The sequence below is a fragment of the Triturus cristatus genome, chromosome 1_1, assembly GCF_964204655.1.
Source record: "Triturus cristatus chromosome 1_1, aTriCri1.1, whole genome shotgun sequence".
In the NCBI taxonomy this organism is placed as follows: Eukaryota; Metazoa; Chordata; class Amphibia; order Caudata; family Salamandridae; genus Triturus; species Triturus cristatus.
Genome location: NC_140579.1, coordinates 137467631 through 137491473, shown reverse-complemented (window position 1 = coordinate 137491473; position 23843 = coordinate 137467631). Strand labels below are relative to the sequence as shown.

General features: G+C 56.9%; 1 protein-coding gene across 8 annotated transcripts in view; it reads left to right on the top strand.

Moving 5' to 3' along the window:
• Positions 1-708: 708 nt before the first annotated feature.
• Positions 709-23843, top strand: part of COL11A2 (collagen type XI alpha 2 chain) — a 348341-nt gene continuing 325206 nt past the window's right edge. For all 8 annotated transcript variants that reach the window (XM_085619742.1, XM_085619662.1, XM_085619350.1 and 5 more), the window contains exon 1: positions 709-1405. In XM_085619742.1, the coding sequence (XP_085475868.1) occupies positions 1315-1405 (91 nt within the window). In that variant the 5' untranslated portion in view covers positions 709-1314. The remainder of the gene's footprint in view (positions 1406-23843) is intronic.

The window sequence follows — 23843 nt, the reverse complement described above, 5'->3', positions numbered from 1 at the left end:
ACCCATAGTTTCGACAGGAAGAGAGCGCTGCCTCAAGGTCTGTGGGAAGTGCCAGTTTGGGACGGTTTGTGGCACAGTTGGGGAGGGGGTGATGTAGCAAGGCCCGGTGTCAGGTCCAAGGTAATGCCAGGCAAGGGAGGGGCTGTGCCAGAGGCATGAGGAGTTGTGCCAGGGAGGAGGAGGGATGAGCTTGCCAGGGCGAAAGTGACTGTGCCAAGTCTGTGCCATTGGGTGAGTGTGCCAGTGTGTGCAGAAACGAGGTCTGTGGACCGTGCCTGGGTTATGCTAATCTAATGGGGGTTATTTCAGGGTCAGGAGGGGTCATGCCAGTACCAGAAGAGCTGTGGGGTGCTTTCTCTGTCACTGTGCCAGGGGCTCAAGGGGCATGCTCTCCAGAGTTAGGCTGCTGTGGCGCGGGGTCAGCGGGCATTGCCGCCGCGCAGGCGACGGCAGGTGCAGCAGGGGTCATGCCAAGCTATTATGTCTAAGGCAGAGGTTATGCAAGGTCTGGGAGGGACGGTGGGATATACCAGCTCTGGGGGGCAGCGCTAGAGTCGGGGCGTGCCAGGGGCACAGAGGGCAGAGCTCGCTCGCTACACCACACAGGGCTGAGCCCGTGCAGGACCCGTCCCACTCTGGGACTGGGGCCGTGCCAGGGCACCTAGGGGCGTGGCCGTGGCGGGGGCGTGGCTCTGGGGGAGGAGCTCTGTTCACACTAGTGCTGCTCAAGTGGAAGGCCGCAGTCTCAGGGCTGGAGAGTGAGCAGAGACAGCAGCTCACTGTGCCATCAGTGGAGTCTGGGCAGAGTGGAGCGGGGGTTCCCACAGACACCCCCACCAGCACACTTGGCGCCCCACCACCCTGTGCACCAACACCCTGCGCACACCCCTGTGCCCCCTCCACCCACTGACCGGCCACCACCACAGTCACTCTGCGCTTTCACCTCTCATATTTAGTGCCTCCCCAAAACCCGACAACTTAATCGTCACCTTACGCCCACCCGAAACCCCATAACCCACCTCCTACACACCATAACATACACTACACAAACAGCATCCCTTGCTAACCTGCAGCAGGCGCCACCCCCTGCCCTCACCACCGCCTGCCCTCCTCTCTGCCCTCCCCCTCCCCACACTCTCCTCCCAATAAAAAAAATCCCTAGTTCCTGAGTGGGCCACCCCCGGCCGCCGCTCCATGGAAGTATTCGAGCCCGGACAGCCGTGAGCTCAGCAGCTGCTCCCTCCACGCACCCCTGCAAGCGCCCTCCGCGTCCTCTGCCCCGCCACCGCTGCTGGCGACCCCCCTACGCCTGCCATGAAGGACCCGGGCCCCCGGACCAGGGGGGTGCCCCTCATCAGCCTGGCCCTGGTGCTCTGGCACTGCACCTGGAGAGTGCAGGCGGCAGGTAAGGCGGCTCCCGCTCCGGGCTGGCTGGGAGATAGATGAGCGGCGCGCACTGTGTGATCCTCGGCAGAGTTTGGGTGGCATCAGCGACTTTTTGTCTGTCCTAGGTGGCAATGGTTTGAGAGGGTGGAAGTGTCCTTTTAATCGTGTTTCTCGGGTGTTTTGGGGGTCTGAGGGCCGATTGACTGCCTGGTGGCACGGGTGTAGGGGGCGCAATTAAACTCTTTGACGCTCTCTTCCAGCTGGCATTAGATGGTAAAATCGACGGCGCCAATCGTCTCTCTCAGCTGGCATAAGAATTAGGGGGCAACGGGACAGCAGACTTCTCTATCAGCTGTCTCACTTAACATCAGCTTTTTTGGGGGGGAGGGTTGTGAAGCAGGGGGTCTGCTGTGCCACCTCTCACAGTTGGCATGGGTCTTGGGATCACACATCCTTTCTCCCCTCTCCTGGTTGGCACTGGTCTTGGGGTGTAGGGCATTAGAATTCTTCCGTCGCCGCTTAGAGTTGTTGTGATTTTTGGAAGGGGGGGGGGGGCTGATTCTTCCATCATCTGTCACCTGCCACGAGTCTGGGAGGGGCAAGCCGACTCGGCAGGGATCGCTTCCAGTTGACTTGAGTTTTGGGGGGCCCAGCCTGCTCCTCCGTCATCGCACCCAGTTGGGGCGCCCAACAGCCTTGGCCAAGAGAGGTGTGATTGCCCCCCTCCCTTACCAAAGATGGTTCGTGTTTTCAGAGATGCCTCATTGCTTCCAGGCGCACCATGTCCTTCCAGGCGCATCATCCCTGTCAAACCACATCATCTTTCAAGGCGCATAGTTGGTTTCGAGGCGCATCATTAAAAGCACAGTCTTCCTTTCACAGAACATCTTTCACTTCAAGGAGCACCACCCCGACCAAGGCACATCATCTCTAGTTCCTTTCGAGACGTAACATTCAAGGCGCTACAATCCGCACACCACCCCTTTCAGGCCGCATCGTCCCTGTCAAGGCCCAGCATATTTCCTTTCAAGGCGCATCATTCAAGGCGCATCACTACTTTCGGAGCGTATCATTCATTTCTATGCGCCCCACTTCAAAGCGCATCATTCCTTTCAAGGTAGCCTCTTCCTTCTGACTCACGCCGTTCCCTCCAAGAGAGCCTTCCCTTGAGTACTGCATTCCACTCAGACTGCCCCTTTGAGTACCACATTCCTCCAACAATGCCCCCTCCTTGAGTGCCGCATCCCATCTACGGGAGCATGCTCCTTCCGAGGTAATTCACTCCCCCTCCCCCCCCCCCCCCCCCCCAAGACACTTGGCCCTTTCAGAAGCAACTTGTTTCTGCCTGTACCTCCTATTCTTTAGAAAGCGCCTCGTTCCTCCAAGGGAGGCATGGTATCTTCCAAGGCGCTGTACTTCTTCCAAGGCAGCCCTTCCCCCCAAAGCAGCTCGCTTTTATCAAGGCTCCCCTTCGTCCCAAGGCACCTCATTCAGCCCAAGGCACCTTCCTCCCCTGCCGACTCGCTATTCCCTCAGCGAAGACTATTCCCTCAATGGCACCCTAATCCCTCAACGCACTCTATTCCCTCAACGCACACTGTTCCCTCAATGCAACCACACCCCCTCAACGCTATTCCCTCAATGGCACCCCATTTCTTCAACGCACACTGTTCCCTCCATGCAACCACATTCCGTCAGCGCACACTATTCCTTCAATGCACAGTATTCTCTCAATGGTACCACATTCCCTCAACGCACACTATTCCCTCAATGGCACCATTTTCCCTCAACGCACACTATTCTCTCAATTGCACACTATTCCCTCAATGGCACCATATTCCCTCAAAGCACAAAGTTCCCTCAATGGCACCATATTCCCTCAAGGCACACTGTCCCCTACAGTTCACCCTATTCTCACAATGGAATCTTATTCAATTCATGGCACTGTGCTCTTTCAAAGGCACCCTAACACCCCTCGCCCCAAATAGCACAAATTCTCACAATGGCACCTTATTCCACGAAAGCCCCCCGCCCCTCTCCCCCACCCCATGGCACCCTATTTGCACAATGGCACATTATTCTCGCAGTGGCACCCTATCCCGCAATGGCATTCTGACAGAGGCACCCCATTCCTTCTAAAGACGAGTTCCTCCCGAGGCACCCCACGGAAGCGCCTCATTGTTTCTAGAAACCTCATGGAAGCGCCTCGTTCATCCCTAGGCGCTGTTGCTGTGAATGTTGGGGCAGAGAGGCGTGCAGTGTTCGCATGGGATGGGAGGGCAGAGCCTCGCTCGTATGAACGGTGGGGTGGGGGGGGGGGCTGTGGTAGAGGTCTCGGAACGAGAGAAGCGCTATCTTGAAGCGAGGCGCAGGCGGTCTCTTTGGTCCCGGTGTGCCTGGGGGTGTCCGCGGAGATGCCCTGTTGGGGTTCGGGGTGCCGCGGTGATAGACGCCGTCATTTGCTAACTAGTGGTTCAGGTGCGGGCAAGTTTGGGGTCAGCGTCGGGTCCGGGCGTAGCGTCGCAAGTCTTGGGGGCTCAGGGGTCGCGAGGAGTGAGGGGGAGTGAGGGGAGAGTAAGGGGTGACTGTGCAGCTTTGGAGGAGGGCGGGGGCAGTGAGAGCTGTCACTCTGCCCTGGAATGCTACTGTCCGAGAGGTATGGAAGAGTGATGTCACAGGGACATGAGTGCTGATGGGAAATTGATCATTGATGAAGAGAACTTATGGATCTCAGCACGTCATCATTTACGTATAGTGGGGGGGGGGGTGTCAACGGGTAATCAATAACTGGAGAATGGGTCCGTGTATGTCAATCGGGGCTCAATAAATCATGAAGGGCGCATTCGATTTCAACAGAAAAACGCAAACCAGTGAAAGAGTTCGTAGATGCCGAATATCTGAGGCTTTTAGTTAAATTGCACACTAACACATATGCACAGGTTAGATGGGGTAAGCCTGGGGAAGTGACTACAAAGTGTCTAAAGGGGTCAGGCAAGGGTGTGTCCTGGCCCCTACACTGTTCTCCTTGTTCATCAATGGAGTAACTAGATACTTTTCTGACTGCCCGACTGATGCCCCCTCGTTGGCAGGAATGAAAGTGCCCCTGCTCATGTTCGCGGACGATACGCTCCTCATTTCTAAAACCCGACAGGGGCTTCAATTGGCCCTCTCTAGGTTTGAGTTATTCTGCCGCGAGCATGAGCTCGAGGTCAACGTGGGGAAAACCAAATTTATGGTTCTTCGTGGCCCACGCCCCGTTAAAGCTAGGGTTGAAATGGGTGGTGCAAGGCTGGAACAGACCTCTACATTTACATATTTGGGGGTCACCTTTAGTGATAACCTAAGTTGGGGGCCCCAGATAGAATTGCTTAGGTTAAAGCACTCCCAACTTGGTGGTGCCTTATTAAAGGAACATATGCATTCCTGCACTAAACCCATTGCACCTGTGATACAAATTTATGGTTCTAAAATCCTCCCTGCAGTCATGTATGGCGCCGAGCTATGGGGGTTTAGTAATCTTGACTCCTTGAGGATGGCCCAAAACAACTTCTTGAGATCATTGATAGGGCTATCCCCCTCCACCCCACGTATCCCCTTGTTATTCGATCTGGGCTGCCAACCCATAGAGGATATGATCCGGTATAGGCCCCTGGCGTTTTGGCGACGCCTATGGACTACCCCGGAGCTATCCATTTATGCTAAAGCGCTGCATGAGGTAAAGGATATGAGAGGCTCCCACAGAATTCGTTGGCTCACAGAAATCAAACTTATTCTGACAGAAATGGGCATGGGTGACTTGTGGTCCAACCCTGTGTCGGCTGTGTTTCCCCCTAAAAAAATATATAGGGATGCCTATTGGCTTTGGGCCTCACAAAAACGATTTACTCCTTCTACTGGTGGTTCCCTGACCTCAATTTATTTGTCTATTAAGGATCAATCATCTTTAGAAGTATATTGGGACGTAATAACCAAAAAGCTGGATCGGAAATTATACCACCAATTCAGAATTGGTACCCTTCCTTTAGGTTCCTTTACTTCTAGCTGGTCCTTAAATGGCACTGATAAATGCCCATCCTGTAAAAATTTGGTCGAAACAGAAGATCATTTTTTATTTGTATGCCCGGCATATTACCAACCTAGGCGAGTCTGGCTGCGACCTGTGTGTCGTGAACTAGGTGTCAGATCAGCCCAGGCCGCTAGAAGGATCCTAAAGACTGATACATCCTCTCTTGTGGTCATTGGTCTAGCCAAATATATTAGTTGGGCGTGGCTTATACGGAAAAGATGAAATTTTACCACTGGTTATACATACTATAGCCTAGCATTACCCCCAACTGTAGAATGAATTTCAAGTCAAAGTCTATGTATGTTTAATACTTTTTTATTGATCTTAACCTGTTATTTATTAAATAGTTTTTAGTCTCAATTGTTATAAATAATACATTAACTTTTTAATTGTATTTGATGAATTTTATATGTCTTTTAAGATGAAATACTCGAAATAAAGACTGTTTTGACTGACTGACTGATAAGTAAATGGTGAAAGGCTCCATGTATGTCAATAGCTAATCAATAACTTTCGAAGGGGCCAATAAATGTCAACAGATAATCAAAAGCTAGTGATGGGGTCCGCGGATCTATCAATAGGCGCTCAATATTTGCGAAGGAGTCCGTATATGTCAATAGGTAATCAATAACTAGTGACGGAGCACATAGATATCAATTGGTAATCAATATCTCCCAAAGAGGCCTCTAGATGTCAATAACTTTATTGAGAGTGTAGGTGTTCATATATGATCAATAACTAGTGATGGATCAATAGAAGTCGTTAGGTAATCATTAACTGGTGAATAAGTCTGTAGATGTCAATAGGTAATCAATAACTGGTGTTAGATCCCTTAAATGCCAATTGTTGATCAACAGCGGGTCAGTTGATCTGTAAATGTCATTAGTTAATCCATAGCTAGTGATAATGCCCATAGATATCAGGTGTCTGTAAATGTCAATAGCTGATCAATTCGTGTTCAGTTTAGACTGGTGCCAATAGCTTGTGAATGGTGATCATTAACTGGTGAAGGTAGTTCAATGAATGTCCATGGGGAGTCAGTAATCAATAACCGAACACATGCTAAAAGATAATCAATAGCTGGTAAGGAGGCCCAATGAGGCCGATGTGTGATCAATTACTGATGGAGGTCGGTAGATGCCGATGTATGATCAATAAACAGCCCATGGGCCCCGAGCCAGTTGTTAATAAGGCGCTCAGCATGATCAGTGCACATACATGTGTTGTTGATAAGGGGCTGTCAGTCATGCCTCAGCCTGAGCTGTCAGTCATGCTCGAGGCTCACCTGTCAATCATTGAGCTGTCAATGATGCTCAGTCTGAGCTGTCAGTCATGCTCGAGGCTCACCTGTCAATCATTGAGCTGTCAATGATGCCCAGTCTGAGCTGTCAGTCAAGTCTCAGTCAGAGCTCTGTGTAACATGTTTTGGGTTCAGCTGTCAGTTATTGGGCTGGAAATCACGTCCCAGTCAGACTCGTCAGGCATGTGCCGGCCTGAGCTGTCAGTCATGCCAGTCAGTCACAGAGCTGTCAGACATGTCTCAGCCTTTGCTGTCAATTATGTTTCGGCTGATCTTTCAGTCACTGAGTCGCCCGACATGTCTCAGCTGTCAGTCAGGAAGCCAGTTTATTAGTAATGCCGCTTGTAATGCCTCCTGTTTGTTAGTAATGCTTCCTGTTCTTAAGTAATGCCTCCTGTAATGCTCCCTGTTTGTTCATAATGGCTCCTGTTTGTTAGTAATGCCTCCTGTTCCCCTCCTCGGGGATGGCTCCCAGGATCTGGAACGCGCTGCCACCTGAAACTAGGCTGAATCCCACCACTGCATCCTTCAAAAAAGAAGTGAAAGCTCTTCTCATGGCTAAATTCACCTGAGCTAGGGTGATTGCGTTTACGTGACTCTTGATTTGTATGGAACTTTATGGTTTTTACTTGATGCCTATGTGTCCTCCATACTTACCGAGCTAGGGTTATTGTGATTACCTGATTATTGATTTGCATGGAACTTTATGTTTTTTCCTCTATGCCTATGTGTCCTCGATATTTTCCTTGTAAAGCACTCTGATACCCGCAAGGGTCTTGTTCGCGCTATATAAAATCCTCAAAATAAAAAAAAAAAAAAAATAAATAAATAAGTAATGCCTCCTGTAATGCTCCCTGTTTGTTAGTAATGGTTCCTTTTTCCTAGTAAGGCCTCCTGTAATGCCTCCTGTTTGTTAGTAATGGCACTTGTTTGTTAGAAAAGCTTCCTGTTTGTTAGTAATCCCTCCTGCAATGCCTCCTGTTTGTTAATAATGCCTCCTGTAATGCATCCAGTTTGTTAGTGATGCCTCCTGTTCGTAAGTAATGTCTCCTGTAATACTTCCTATTTGTTAGTAACGGATCCTGTTTTCTAGTAAGGCCTCCCGTAATGGCCCCTGTTTGTTGATAACGCCTCCTGTTTGGTAGTAATGGCACTTGTTTGATAGTAAAGCTTCCTGTTGGTTAGTAATGGCACTTGTTTGTTAGTGTTGCCTCCAGCAACGCCTCCAGTTTGTTAGTAATGCTTCCTGTTGGTTAGTAATGCCTCCTGCAATGCCTCCAGTTTGGTAGTCATGCTTCCTGTTTGTTAGTAATGCCTCCTGTAATGGCTTTTATTTGTTAGTAATGGCTCATGTAATGCCTCCAGTTTGATAGGGATGCCTCCTGTTAGTTAGTAATGCCTTCCTTTTGTAAGTCGCAGACAATCTGTGTGTCCCTGGGGTGGGTCAGACAGAGCCCCCACTGTCTGCTGTCTCTGCTGGAGGTCTCTTGCCCCTGAAAGAGACTGCAATGCTGCCAAGTGTGCTGCCCCTTGCACAGCGCCCCTCTGCAAGCTCGAAGGCCCATAGGGCTGGGGGTGGTGTTACAATAGTGCTGTGAAGAGCCCTACTCCAGGGCTCCTTGGGGTACAGCCCTACTTCAAGCCCAGCTCTCCCTGGGAGGGGGGGGGGCTACTACAGGCCCTTATGTCCATGTGGGAGAGTCCAGCTACAGGTTCTGCTGTCCCTGGGAGAGAGCCTTTCCACATGTCCTGTGTCCCTAGGAGAGGGCCCAGATGCAGCCCCTGCTGTGATTGGAGAGTACTGGCCCTGCTATCTCCGGGAGAGAGCCCTGTCACATGTCCTGTGTCCCTGGGAGAGGGCCCAGCTACAGGTCCTGCTGTGCCTGGAAAGTACTGTCCCTGCTGTCCCTGGGAGAGAGCCCTGTCTCATGCCCTGTGTCCCTAGGAGAGTGCAGGTCCTGCTGTGCCTGGGAGAATACTGGGCCTGCAGCCCATAGGAGAGAGCCCTGCCACATGTCCTGTGTCCATGGGAGAGGTCACAGCTGCAGCTCCTGCTGTGCCTGGGAGAGTACTGGCTCTGCTATCCCCGGGAGAGAGCCCTGTCACATGTCCTGTGTCCCTGGGAGAGGGCCCAGCTACAGGTCCTGATGTGCCTGGAAAGTACTGGCCCTGCTGTCCCTGGGAGAGAGCCCTGTCACATGCCCTGTGTCCCTAGGAGAGTGCAGGTCCTACTGTGCCTGGGAGAATACTGGGCCTGCAGCCCATGGGAGAGAGCACTGCCACATGTCCTGTGTCCCTGAGAGAGGTCACAGCTGCAGCTCCTGATGTGCCTGGGAGAGTACTGGGCCTGCAGTCCATGGGAGAGGGCCCTGACATATGCCCTATGTCCCTGGGAGAGTACTGGTCCTGCTGTCCCTAGGAGGGAGCCCTGCCACATGTCCTATGTACCTAGGAGAGTACTGTCTCTGGGAGAGAGCCCTGTCACATGTCCTGTGTGCCTGGGAGAGTACAGGCCCTGCTGTCCCTGGGAGAGAGCCCTGTCACATGTCCCGTGTGCCTGGGACAGTACAGGCCCTGCTGTCCCTGGGAGAGAGTCCTGTCACATGTCCTGTGTCCCTGGGAGAGGGCACAGCTGCAGGTCCTGCTCTGCCTGGGAGAGTACTGTCCCTGCTGTCCCTGGGAGAGGGCCTGGCTGCATGTCCTGTGTCCCTAGGAGAGTACAGGTCCTGCTGTGCCTGGGAGAGTACTGTCCCTGCTGTCACCGGAAGAGAGCCCTGTCATATGTCCTGTGTCCCTAGGAGAGTACAGATCCTGCTGTGCCTGGTAGAGTACAGTCCCTGCTGTCCCTGGGAGAGAGCCCTGTCACATGTCCTGTGTCCCTGGGAGAGGGCACAGCTGCAGGTCCTGCTGTGCCTGGGAGAGTACTGTCCCTGCTGTCCCTGGGAGAGGGCCTGGCTGCATGTCCTGTGTCCCTAGGAGAGTACAGGTCCTGCTGTGCCTGGGAGAGTACTGTCCCTGCTGTCACCGGGAGAGAGCCCTGTCATATGTCCTGTGTCCCTAGGAGAGTACAGATCCTGCTGTGCCTGGTAGAGTACAGTCCCTGCTGTCCCTGGGAGAGAGCCCTGTCACATGTCCTGTGTCCCTGGGAGAGGGCACAGCTGCAGGTCCTGCTGTGCCTGGGAGAGTACTGTCCCTGCTGTCCCTGGGAGAGAGCCCTGTCACATGTCCTGTGTCCCTGGGAGAGGGCACAGCTGCAGGCCCTGCTGTGCCTGGGAGAGTACTGTCCCTGCTGTCCCTGGGAGAGAGCCCTGTCACATGTCCTGTGTCTCTAGGAGAGTACAGGTCCTGCTGTGCCTGGGAGAGTACTGTCCCTGCTGTCACTGGGAGAGAGCCCTGTCATATGTCCTGTGTCCCTAGGAGAGTACAGATCCTGCTGTGCCTGGTAGAGTACAGTCCCTGCTGTCCCTGGGAGAGAGCCCTGTCACATGTCCTGTGTGCCTGGGTGAGTACAGGCCCTGCTGTCCCTGGGAGAGGGCACAGCTGCAGGTCCTGCTCTGCCTGGGAGAGTACTGTCCCTGCTGTCCCTGGGAGAGAGCCCTGTCACATGTCCTGTGTCCCTAGGAGAGTACAGGTCCTGCTGTGCCTGGAAGAGTACTGTCCCTGCTGTCACTGGGAGAGAGCCCTGTCATATGTCCTGTGTCCCTAGGAGAGTACAGATCCTGCTGTGCCTGGTACAGTACAGTCCCTGCTGTCCCTGGGAGAGAGCCCTGTCACATGTCCTGTGTCCTTGGGAGAGGGCACAGCTGCAGGTCCTGCTGTGCCTGGGAGAGTACTGTCCCTGCTGTCCCTGGGAGAGAGCCCTGTCACATGTCCTGTGTCCCTGGGAGAGGGCACAGCTGCAGGTCCTGCTGTGCCTGGGAGAGTACTGTCCCTGCTGTCCCTGGGAGAGAGCCCTGACACATGTCCTGTGTCCCTAGGAGAGTACAGGTCCTGCTGTGCCTGGGAGAGTACTGTCCCTGCTGTCACTGTGAGAGAGCCCTGTCACATGTCCTGTGTCCCTGGGAGAGGGCACAGCTGCAGGTCCTGCTGTGCCTGGGAGAGTACTGGCCCTGCTGTCCCTGGGAGAGAGCCCTGTCACATATCCTGTGTCCCTGGGAGAGGGCACAGCTGCAGCTCCTGCTGTGTCTGGGAGAGTACTGGCTCTGCTGTCCCTGGGAGAGAGCTCTGACATATGTCCTGTGTCCCTGGGAGAGTACTGGCCCTGCTGTCCCTGGGAGAGAGCCCTGTCACATATCCTGTGTCCCTGGGAGAGGGCACAGCTGCAGCTCCTGCTGTGTCTGGGAGAGTACTGGCTCTGCTGTCCCTGGGAGAGAGACCTGTCACATATCCTGTGTCCCTGGGAGAGGGCCCTGCTGCAGCTCCTGCTATGCCTGGGAGAGTACTGGCCCTGCGGTCCCTGGGAGAGAGCCCTGACATATGTCCTGTGTCCCTGGGAGAGGGCCCGGCTGCAAGTCCTGCTGTCCCTGGTAGAGAGCCCTGTCACATGTCCCGTGTCCCTGGGAGAGGGCACAGCTGCAGGTCCTGCTGTGCTGGGAAAGTACTGGCGCTGCTGTCCCCGGGAGAGGGCCCTGCCACGTGTCCTGTGTCCCTGGGAGAGGGCCCAGCTGCAGGTCCTGCTGTCCCTGGGAGAGAGACCTGTCACATGTCCTGTGTCCCTGGGAGAGGGCACAGCTGCAGGTCCTGCGGTGCAGGAAGTACTGGCCCTGCTGTCCCCGGGAGAGAGCCCTGCCACATGTCCTGTGTCCCTGGGAGAGGGCACAGCTGCAGATCCTGCTGTGCTGGGAGTGTACTGGCCCTGCTGTCCCTGGGAGAGAACCCTGACATATATCCTGTGTCCCTGGGAGAGGGCCCAGCTGCAGGTCCGTGTGTCCCTGGTAGAGAGCCCTGTCACATGTCCTGTGTGCCTGGGAGAGGGCCCAGCTGCACGTCCTGCTGTGCCTGGGAGAGTACTGGCCCTGCTGTCCATGGAAGAGAGCCCTGACATATGTCCTGTGTCCCTGGAAGAGTACTGTCCCTGCTGTCCCTGGGAGAGAGCCCTGACATATGTCCTGTGTCCGTGGGAGAGGGCCCAGCTGCAGGTTCTGCTGTCCCTGGGAAAGAACCCTGTCACATGCCCTGTGTCCCTGGGAGAGGGCCCAGCTGCAGGTCCTGGTGTCCCTGGTAGAGAGCCCTGTCACATGTCCTGTGTGCCTGGGAGAGGGCCCAGCTGCACGTCCTGCTGTGCCTGGGAGAGTACTGGCCCTGCTGTCCATGGAAGAGAGCCCTGACATATGTCCTGTGTCCCTGGGAGAGTACTGTCCCTGCTGTCCCTGGGAGAGAGCCCTGTCACATGTCCTGTGTCTGTGTCCCTGGGAGAGGGCACAGCTGCAGGTCTTGCTGTGCCTGGGAGAGTACTGTCCCTACTGTCCCTGGGAGAGAGCCCTGTGACATGTTCCTGGAAGAGAGCCCTGCCACATGTCCAGTGTCCCTGGGAGAGAGCCCTGTCACATGTCCTGTGCCCCTGGATGAGAGCCCAGCTGCAGCTCCTGCTGTGCTCGGGAGAGTACAGGCCCTGCTGTCCCTGGGAGAGAGCCCTGTCACATGTCCTGTGTCCCTGGGAGAGGGCCCAAGCTGCAGGTCCTGCTGTGCCTGGGAGAGAGTCCTGTCACATGTCTTGTGTCCCTGGGAGAGTACTGCCCCTGCTGTCCCTGGGAGAGAGCCCTGACATATGTCCTGTGTCCGTGGGAGAGGGCCCAAGCTGTAGGTCCTGCTGTGCCTGGGAGAGAGTCCTGTCACATGTCCTGTGTCCCTGAGAGAGGGCACAGCTGCAGGTCTCGCTGTGCCTGGGAGAGTACTGTCCCTACTGTCCCTTAGAGAGAGCCCTGTGACATGTCCCTGGAAGAGAGCCCTGCCACATGTCCAGTGTCCCTGGGAGAGAGCCCTGTCACATGTCCTGTGCCCCTGGATGAGAGCCCAGCTGCAGCTCCTGCTGTGCTCGGGAGAGTACAGGCCCTGCTGTCGCTGGGAGAGAGCCCTGTCACATGTCCTGTGTCCCTGGGAGAGGGCCCAAGCTGCAGGTCCTGCTGTGCCTGGGAGAGAGACCTGTCACATGCCCTGTGTCCCTAGGAGAGGGCCACGCTGCAGGTCCTGTTGTGCCTGGGAGAGTACTGGCCTTGCTGTCCCTGGGAGGGAGCCCTGTCACGTGTCTGTGTCCCTGGGAGAGAGCCCTGCCACAGGTCCTGTGTCACTGGGAGAGGGCCTGGCTGCATGTCCTGTGTCCCTGGGAGAGTGCTGTCCCTGCTGTCCCTGGGAGAGAGAGCCCTGTCACATGTCCTGTGTTCCTGGGAGAGTACTGTCCCTGCTGTCCCTGGGAGAGAGCCCTGCCACACGTCCTGTGTCCCTAGTAGAGGGCCCACCTGCAGTTCTGCTGTGCCTGGGAGAGAGTCCTGCCCCGTGTCCTGTGTCCCTGGGAGAGGGCCCAGCTGCAGCTCCTGCTGTGCCTGGGAGAGTACAGGCCCTGCTGTCCCTGGGAGAGAGTCCTGTCACATGTTCTGTGTCCCTGGGAGAGTACAGGCCCTGCTGTTCCTGGGAGAGAGCCCTGACATATGTCCTGTGTCCCTGGGAGAGGGCCCAGTTGCAGGTCCTGCTGTCCCTGGGAGGGAGCCCTGCCACATGTCCTGTGTCCATGGGAGAGGGCCCAGCTGCAGGTACAGCTGTGCCTGGGAGAGTGCATGTCCTTCTGTCCCTCAGAGAGAGCCATGTCACATGTACTGTGTCCCTGGGAGAGGGCCCAGCTGCAGGTCATGCTGTGTCTGGAAGAGTACTGGCCCTGTTGTCCAGTGAGGGAGAGAGTCAGGCCACATGTCCTGTGTCCCTGGGAAAGAGCCCAGCAGCAAGCCTTACTGCACCAACAGGTTACCCTGTGCAACCATCACCTCTGCAGCACTTATTGCACTGACAGGTTACCCGGTGCAGCCTTTGCTGCTACAGCCCTTACTGCATCAACAGGTTACACTGTGCAGCCTTCATGGCTGCAGGCCTTACTGCACCAACAGGTTACACTGTGCAGCCTTTGCTGCTGCAGCCCTTATTGCACTGACAGGTCACCCTGTGCAGCCTTCATGGCTGCAGGCATTACTGCACCAACAGGTTACACTCTGCAGCCTTTGCCGCTGCAGTCCTTACTGCACTGACAGGTCACCCTGTGCAGCCATCGCCCCAGCAAGCCTTACTGCACCAACAGGTTACACTGTGCAGCCTTTGCTGCTACAGCCCTTACTGCACTGACAGGTCACCCTGTGCAGCTTTCACCGCTGCAGGCCTTACTGCACTGACAGGTCACCCTGTGCAGCTTTTGTCGCTGCATGCCTTACTGCACCAACAGGTTACCCTGTGCAGCCTTTATGGCTGCAGGCCTTACTGCACCAACGGGTTACCCAGTGCAACCTTCGCTGCAGCTGCCCTTACTGCACTGACAGGTTACCCTGTGCAGCCTTTGCTGCTGCAGCCCTTACTGCACTGACAGATTACCCTGTGCAGGCTTCACTGCCGCAGCCCTTACTGCACCATGTTACCCTATGCAACCTTCACCTCTGCAGCACTTATTGCACTGACAGGTCACCCAGTGCAACCTTCGCTGCAGCTGCCCTTGCTGCACTGGCAGGTTACCCTGTGCAGCCTTCATGGCTGCAGGCCTTACTGCACCAACAGGTTACACGGTGCAGCCTTTGCTGCTGCAGCCCTTACTGCACTAACAGGTTACCCTGTGCAGCCTTCACTGCCGCAGCCCTTAATGCACCATGTTACCCTATGCAGCCTTCACCTCTGCAGCACTTATTCCACTGACAGGTCACCCAGTGCAGCCTTCGCTGCAGCTGCCCTTACTGCACTGACCAGTTACCCTGTGCAACCTTCACCTCTGCAGCACTTATTGCACTGACAGGTTACCTAGTGCAGCCTTCATGGCTGCAGGCCTTACTGTACCAACAGGCCTTACTGCACCAAAGGGTTACCCTGTGCGGCCTTCGCTGCTCCAGCCCTTACTGCACCAAAAGGATATCCTGTGCAGCCCTTATTGCTGTAGCAGTTACTACATCCACAGGTTACCCTGTGCTGCCTACAACTGTGCAGCCCTTACTGCACTGACAGGTCACCCTGCGCAGTCTTCCCTGCTGCACTCCTTCCTGCACCAACAAGTTAGCCTGTGCAGCCTTTGATGCTGCAGCCCTTACTGCACCAACAAGCTACCCTGTGCAGCATTCACCAGTGCAGCCCTTATTGCACTGACAGTTTTCCTTGTGCAGCCTTTGCTGCACCAACCCATACTGCAGTGAAGGGTTACCCTGAGCAGCCTTCACCGCAGCAGCCCTTATTTTACCAACAGGTTACCCTGTGCAGCCTTCATGGCTGAAGATCTTTCTGGACTGACAGGTCACCCTTAGCAGCTTTCGCCGTTGCAGGCCCTACTGCACTGACAGGTTACCCTGAGTAGTCTTCGCCCCAGCAGGCCTTACTGCACTGACAGGTTACTCTGTGTAGCCTTTGCTGCTGCAGCCCTTACTGCACTGACAGGTTACCCTGTGAAGCCTTCACTGCAGCTGCCCTTACTGCACTGACAGGTTACCCTGTGTAGCCTTTGCTGCTGCAGCCCTTATGGCACTGACTGGTTACCCTGTGCAGCTTTCACTGCTGCAAGCCTTACTGCGCTGACAGGTTACCCTGTGCAGCCTTTGCTGCTGCAGCCCTTACTGCACTGACAGATTACCCTGTGCAGCCTTCACTGCCGCAGCCCTTACTGCACCATGTTACCCTATGCAACCTTCACCTCTGCAGCAGTTATTGCACTGACAGGTCACCCAGTGCAGCCTTCGCTGCAGCTGCCCTTACTGCACTGGCAGGTTACCCTGTGCAGCCTTCATGGCTGCAGGCCTTACTGCACCAACAGGTTACATGGTGCAGCCTTTGCTGCTGCAGCCCTTACTGCACTAACAGGTTACCCTGTGCAGCCTTCACTGCCGCAGCCCTTAATGCACCATGTTACCCTATGCAACCTTCACCTCTGCAGCACTTATTCCACTGACAGGTCACCCAGTGCAGCCTTCGCTGCAGCTGCCCTTACTGCACTGACTGGTTACCCTGTGCAACCTTCACCTCTGCAGCACTTATTGCACTGACAGGTTACCTAGTGCAGCCTTCATGGCTGCAGGCCTTACTGTACCAACAGGCCTTACTGCACCAAATGGTTACCCTGTGCGGCCTTCGCTGCTCCAGCCCTTACTGCACCAAAAGGATGTCCTGTGCAGCCCTTATTTCTGTAGCAGTTACTACATCCACAGGTTACCCTGTGCTGCCTACAACTGTGCAGCCCTTACTGCACTGACAGGTCACCCTGCGCAGTCTTCCCTGCTGCAGACCTTCCTGCACCAACAAGTTAGCCTGTGCAGCCTTTGATGCTGCAGCCCTTACTGCACCAACAAGCTACCCTGTGCAGCATTCACCAGTGCAGCCCTTATTGCACTGACAGTTTTCCTTTTGCAGCCTTTGCTGCACCAACCCATACTGCAGTGAAGGGTTACCCTGAGCAGCCTTCACCGCAGCAGCCCTTGTTTTACCAATAGGTTACCCTGTGCAGCCTTCATGGCTGTGCAGCTTTCGCTGCTGCAGCCCTTACTGCACTGACAGGTTACCCTGTACAGCTTTGGCCGCTGCAAGCTTTACTGCACCAACAGGTTACACTGTGCAGCCTTCGCCCCAGCAGGCTTTACTGCACTGACAGGTCACCCTGTGCAGCTTTCGCCGCTGCAGGTCTTACTGCACCAACAGGTTACACTGTGCAGCCTTCGCCCCAGCAGGCCTTACTGCTGTGCAGCTTTTGCTGCTGCAGCCCTTACTGCACTGACAGGTTACCCTATGTAGCCCTTACTGCACTGACAGGTCACCCTGCGCAGCCTTCGCCCTAGCAAGTGGTACTACACTGACAGGTTACCCTGTGCAGCTTTCGCTGCTGCAGCCCTTACTGCACTGACAGGTCACCCTGTGCAGCTTTCACTGCTGCAGGCCTTACTGCACTGACAGGTTACCCTGTGCAGCCCTTACGGCACTGACAGGTTACCCTGCGCAGCCTTCACACTAGCAGGCCGGCCGTACTGCACTGACAGGTTACCCTGTGAAGCTTTCGCCCCTGCAGGCCTTACTGCACTGACAGGTCATCCTGTGCAGCTTACGCCGCTGCAGCCCTTACTGCGCTGAAAGGTTACCCAGTGCAGCCTTCGCTGCCCTGTGGGAGTGCCCTCCTGCTGGCTCCACTGTCCTTGTACGCCCTCCTGCAGGCTCCACTGTCCCTGTATATCATGCTGCTGGCTCTACTGTGCCTGGGAAAGTGCCCTGGTACTAGCTCCACTGTCCCCTGTAGGAGTGCCCTGCTGCAGGCTCCACTGTCCCTGTATGTCCTGCTGCTGGCTCCACTGTCCCTGTATGTCCTGCTGCTGGCTCTACTTTCCCTGGGAGAGAGCCCTCCTGCAGGCTACACTGTCCCTGTATGTCCTGCTGCTGGCTCTACTTTCCCTGGGAGAGTGCCCTGCTGCAGGCTCCACTGTCCCTGTATGTCCTGCTGCAGGCTCCACTGTCCCTGTATGTCCTGCTGCAGGCTTCACTGTCCCTGTATGTCCTGCTGCAGGCTCCACTGTCCCTGTATGCCCTGCTGGCTCCACTGTCCCTGTATGTCCTGCTGCAGGCACACCGTCCCTGTATGTCCTGCTGCTGGCTCCACTGTCCCTGTATGTCCTGCTGCTGGCTCTTCTTTCCCTGTGAGAGTGCCCGGCTGCAGGCTCCACTGTCCCTGTATGTCCCGCTGCAGGCTCCACTGTCCCTGTATGTCCTGCTGCAGGCTCCACTGTCCCTGTATGTCCTGCTGCAGGCTCCACTGTCCCTGTATGTCCTGCTGCTGGCTCTTCTTTCCCTGGGAGAGTGCCCTGCTGCAGGCTCCACTGTCCCTGTATGTCCTGCTGCAGGCTCCACTGTCCCTGTATGTCCTGCTGCTGGCTCCACTGTCCCTGTATGTCCTGCTGCAGGCTCCACTATCCCTGTACGTCCTGCTGCTGGCTCCACTGTCCCTGTATGTCCTGCTGGCTCCACTGTCCCTGTGGGAGTGCTCTCCTGCAGGTTCCACTGTCCCTGTATGTCCTGCTGCAGGCTCCATTGTCCCTGCATGTCCTGCTGCTTGGTCTACTGTCCCTGGGAGAGAGCCCTGGTCCTGGCTCCACTGTCCCTGTAAGAGTGCCCTGCTGCTGGTTCCACTGTCCCTGTAGGAGTGCCCTGCTGCAGGCTCCACTGTCCCTGTATGTCCTGCTGCTGGCTCCACTGTCCCTGTATGTCCTGCTGCAGGCTCCACTGTCCCTGTATGTCCTGCTGCAGGCTCCACTGTCCCTGTATGTCCTGCTGGCTCCACTGTCCCTGTGTGTCCTGCTGCTGGCTCCACTGTCCCTGTATGTCCTGCATGCTCCATGGTCCCTGTGGGAGTGCTCTCCTGCAGGTTCCACTGTCCCTGTATGTACTGCTGCAGGCTCCACTGTCCCTGTATGTCCTGCTGCTGGCTCTTCTTTCCCTGGGAGAGTGCCCTGGTCCTGGCTCCACTGTCCCTGTAAGAGTGCCCTGCTGCTGGCTCCACTGTCCCTGTAGGAGTGCCCTGCTGCAGGCTCCACTGTCCCTGTATGTCCTGCTGCAGGCTCCACTGTCCCTGTATGTCTTGCTGGCTCCACTGACCCTGTATGTCCTGCTGCAGGCTCCACTGTCCCTGTATGTCCTGCTGGCTCCACTGACCCTGTATGTCCTGCTGCAGGCTCCACTGTCCCTGTATGTCCTGCTGCAGGCTCCACTGTCCCTGTATGTCCTGCTGCTGGCTCCACTGTCCCTGTATGTCCTGCTGCAGGCTCCACTGTCCCTGTATGTCCTGCTGGCTCCACTGACCCTGTATGTCCTGCTGCAGGCTCCACTGTCCCTGTATGTCCTGCTGGCTCCACTGTCCCTGTATGTCCTGCTGGCTCCACTGTCCCTGTATGTCCTGCTGGCTCCGCTGTCCCTGTATGTCCTGCTGCAGGCTCCACTGTCCCTGTATGTCCTGCTGGCTCCACTGTCCCTGTATGTCCTGCTGGCTCCACTGTCCCTGTATGTCCTGCGCTGGCTCCACTGTCCCTGTATGTTCTGCATGCTCCATGGTCCCTGTGGGAGTGCTCTCCTGCAGGCTCCACTGTCCCTGTATGTCCTGCTGGCTCCACTGTCCTTGTATGTCCTGCATGCTCCATGGTCCCTGTGGGAGTGCTCTTCTTCAGGCTCCACTGTCCCTGTACGTCCTGCTGCAGGCTCCACTGTCCCTGTGGGAGTGCTCTCCTGCAGGCTCCACTGTCCCTGTATGTCCTGCTGCTGGCTCCACTGTCCCTGGGAGAGTGCCCTGGTCCTGGCTCCACTGTCCCTGTACGTCCTGCTGCTGGCTCCACTGTCCCTGTATGTCCTGCTGCTGGCTCCACTGTCCCTGTATGTCCTGCTGGCTCCACTGTCCCTGTATGTCCTGCTGCCAGCTCCACTGTCCCTGTATGTCCTGCTGCAGGCTCCACTGTCCCTGTATGTCCTGCTGCTGGCTCCACTGTCCCTGGGAGAGTGCCCTGGTCCTGGCTCCACTGTCCCTGTACGTCCTGCTGTCCATGTGACAGTGCACTGATGTGGGGGGAGGCGGCGAGGGTGGCGGTGGAGACCTGAGATGGTGAGAGGAAGTGAGGTTAGAGGTGGAAAGGGGAAGTGAGGGTGGAGAGGGGGAGTGAGGGTGGAGAGGGGGAGTGAGGGTGGAGGTGGAGAGGGGTGGAGGTGGAGAGGGGGAGTCAGGGTCGAGAGCTCAGGCAGAGAACGACAGTGAGGGTCGAAGAGGAGAGGGTTAGTGAGGGTGGAGGTAAAGGGCTGAGGTAGGGGACGGCAGTGCAGGTGGAGTCTTGAAATGGAGAGGAGCGGCGAGGGAGCGAGTGTTCGCGCTGGAAGGGTTGGGGCAGTAAGGGTGGAGAGATGAGGACTTAGGTGGAGGGCTAATGGAAGAGTTGGTTGGCAGTAAAGGTGAGGTGGGGAGATGGGCGAGTTGCGGTGAAGAGGGCTCAGTGAGGGCTGAGGTGGATAGTACTGGAGAGGCTGGGATGGGCTTGTGAAGATGAGGGTGGAAGTTGTGGTGAAAGGGCAGTGAAGGGTACGATGAGAGGCAGTGATGGTGGAGGTTTAAGATGGAGCGGTAGTGGTGGAGTTGAGGTGGAAGGGTAGTGGAGGGGTTGTGGAGAGGATGTGATGAAGAGTGCTCAATGAGAGGGGGGTACGGAGAAGGCAGTGAGGGGCAGGGGTGCAGCTGAGGTGGGCGAGGGGTAGTGGAGGGTTGGTGAGAGGGCTCAGTGAGTGGGGGGTACGGAGAAGGCAGTGAGGGGCAGGGGTGCGGCTGAGGTGGGGGAAGGGTTGATGAGAGGGCTCAGTGAGTGGGGGGTACGGAGAAGGCAGCGAGGGGCAGGGTTGCAGCTGAGGTGGGGGAAGGGTTGGTGAGAGGGCTCAGTGAGAGTGGGGGTACAGAGAAGGCAGTGAGGGGCAGGGGTGCAGCTGAGGTGGGTGAAGGGTTGGTGAGAGTGCTCAGTGAGAGGGGGGTGCGGAGAAGGCAGTGAGGGGCAGGGGTGCAGCTGAGGTGGGGGAAGGGTTGGTGAGAGTGCTCAGTGAGAGGGGGGTGCGGAGAAGGCAGTGAGGGGCAGGGGTGCAGCTGAGGTGGGTGAAGGGTTGGTGAGAGGGCTCAGTGGGAGTGGGGGGTGCGGAGAAGGCAGTGAGGGGCAGGGGTGCGGCTGAGGTGGGGGAAGGGTTGATGAGAGGGCTCAGTGAGTGGGGGGTACGGAGAAGGCAGTGAGGGGCAGGGGTGCGGCTGAGGTGGGGGAAGGGTTGGTGAGAGGGCTCAGTGAGAGTGGGGGTACAGAGAAGGCAGTGAGGGGCAGGGGTGCGGCTGAGGTGGGGGTGGGTTGGTGAGAGGGCTCAGTGAGAGTGGGGGTACAGAGAAGGCAGTGAGGGGCAGGGGTGCAGCTGAGGTGGGGGTGGGTTGGTTAGAGGGCTCAGTGAGAGGGGGTACGGAGAAGGCAGTGAGGGGCAGGGGTGCAGCTGAGGTGGGCGAGGGGTAGTGGAGGGTTGGTGAGAGGGCTCAGTGGGAATGGGGGGTACAGAGAAGGCAGTGAGGGGCAGGGGTGCAGCTGAGGTGGGGGAAGGGTTGGTGAGAGGGCTCAGTGGGAGTGGGGGGTACAGAGAAGGCAGTGAGGGGCAGGGGTGCAGCTGAGGTGGGGGAAGGGTTGGTGAGAGTGCTCAGTGGGAGTGGGGGGTACAGAGAAGGCAGTGAGGGGCAGGGGTGCAGCTGAGGTGGGGGAAGGGTTGGTGAGAGTGCTCAGTGAGAGGGGGGTACGGAGAAGGCAGTGAGGGGCAGGGGTGCAGCTGAGGTGGGGGAAGGGTTGGTGAGAGTGCTCAGTGAGAGGGGGGTGCGGAGAAGGCAGTGAGGGGCAGGGGTGCAGCTGAGGTGGGTGAAGGGTTGGTGAGAGGGCTCAGTGGGAGTGGGGGGTGCGGAGAAGGCAGTGAGGGGCAGGGGTGCAGCTGAGGTGGGTGAAGGGTTGGTGAGAGGGCTCAGTGGGAGTGGGGGTACGGAGAAGGCAGTGATGGGCAGGGGTGCAGCTGAGGTGGGCGAGGGGTAGTGGAGGGTTGGTGAGAGGGCTCAGTGGGAGTGGGGGGTACAGAGAAGGCAGTGAGGGGCAGGGGTGCAGCTGAGGTGGGGGAAGGGTTGGTGAGAGGGCTCAGTGGGAGTGGGGGGTACAGAGAAGGCAGTGAGGGGCAGGGGTGCAGCTGAGGTGGGGGAAGGGTTGGTGAGAGTGCTCAGTGGGAGTGGGGGGTACAGAGAAGGCAGTGAGGGGCAGGGGTGCAGCTGAGGTGGGGGAAGGGTTGGTGAGAGTGCTCAGTGAGAGGGGGGTACGGAGAAGGCAGTGAGGGGCAGGGGTGCAGCTGAGGTGGGGGAAGGGTTGGTGAGAGTGCTCAGTGAGAGGGGGGTGCGGAGAAGGCAGTGAGGGGCAGGGGTGCAGCTGAGGTGGGTGAAGGGTTGGTGAGAGGGCTCAGTGGGAGTGGGGGGTGCGGAGAAGGCAGTGAGGGGCAGGGGTGCAGCTGAGGTGGGTGAAGGGTTGGTGAGAGGGCTCAGTGGGAGTGGGGGTACGGAGAAGGCAGTGATGGGCAGGGGTGCAGCTGAGGTGGGGGGGTGGGGTAGTGGAGGGGTTGGGGAGAGGCCTGGGAGAGGGTCTGTAAAGGTTCAGGCGGAGTGGCCGGGTGGCTCTATCATCTGATGACGTGGCACCAACTACCGAAGCCGAGCCCTCTGGTTCTTTTTCTAATGTGTGTATTTGTTCTCTAAATGAGCTATTGAACGCTCCGGGAGCCTCCCCCTGTCTCCACCTCCCGGACCACAGCCCTCTACGCTCCCCTCACACCCCCATAGGCAACTCAAATATTTGCCGGTCCAGCTCTCTCCGACGGATCCATGGCGTCCAGAGGCCGGACCACCTTGGTGGACCCCAGGCTGCCAGGCCTGGTGGGGGTGGGGAGAGCATTTCTGCTTCATACTACACCACTCACCCCCTTTCAACGGATCTTGTTCCAGCTTGAGGGGGGGGGGGGGGGAGGGCTCAAGTTCACCTTTTCTGCCCCTATGTTGCGAGGCTTCCGCTTCTCAGAACTATCCATGTCTGTGGCGGCCTCTGGCAGCTGAGCAGACAGCTCGTGGGGTGCATGCGCCTGCTGCCGAGGTCTCTGTGTGCCTCCGCAAGTGCATCTTTTCAGCCCCCAATGCCCAGGTGTTGAGGCTTCCGCTTCCCAGAATAACCCTTGTCGGTGGTGGCCTCTGGAAGCTGAGCAGACAGCTCGTGGGGTGCATGCGCCTGCAGCCGAGGTCCGCGTGCGCCCTGGGCAGGTGTCCGTGCGGGTTCGTTGCCCGCTGCAGAGGGAGGGGCAGTGGACGTGTATTTTTGGGTGCCCACAGCATGGGCTCGTCCTGCACTCCTCCCACCAGACCTATGAATAGTCCCGTTTCCCGCGGGTATTTTGGGCTCTCGGAGACGGAGAGCATTTGGCCACAACAGACCTTCACAGCTTCGAAGGATGAAAAGCAGAATCCGGAAAAAGAGGGATGAAAGGTTGTTCCAAAGGATGAAAATCTAAGACCCCGCCCTACCCTGATTCACAGCGCACCCGCGGGTGGCCACAGACCTCTGCCGCGAACACACGACCCCTAGAGCCAGGATCTTGGCGCTATACACTTAAAACAAATGCTTTGTAGCTTTAGTTTTCGGTAGCCCTCCCCTCCAAACCCACCCGTCCTGGGTGGGGGCTCCTACACTTAAAACAAATGCTTTGTAGCTTTAGACTTCGGTAGCCCCTCCCCCCCCCCCTCCAAACCCACCCGCCCTGGGTGGGGGCTCCTACACTTAAAACAAATGCTTTGTAGCTTTAGTCTTCGGTGCCCTCCCCCTCCAAACCCACCCGCCCTGGGTGGGGGCTCCTAGCTGCAGCTATCCTGGGAGGGGAGATATGCATTCGCAGGGCTCCGAGGGTCCAGAACCCCCGGCAGCTCCCTTTTTCTTGGGGTTATAATCCTTGAAGTTGCCATAGTAGGGTTTTACTTCTGTAGCTCCCTTATCTTTAATATTCTTTCGTGGATCCCCCAAGGGCCAGAAGGGACATTGCTGAAGCTTCACGAGGGCCACACAACATACCTTTGTAGCTTCCTCCAGCCCCAGCGTCCCTCGGTGGGTCCGCCAGGAGTCCATGGGCCCAGCTCCCTTCAATAGATCCTTTAAGCCCAGCATTCTTCACTGAGTCATTAGGGCCCTGTGATCCTTGGCACCAGCTTCCTTCCGTGGCTGGCATGGGCCCCTGTATTCTCCAATAGTTCCCTGGGGCCCCAGCATCCTTCAACGGCGTCCTTAGGCCTCCAGTGCCTTTCGGTACCTCCCTGAGGCCCCAGCATTC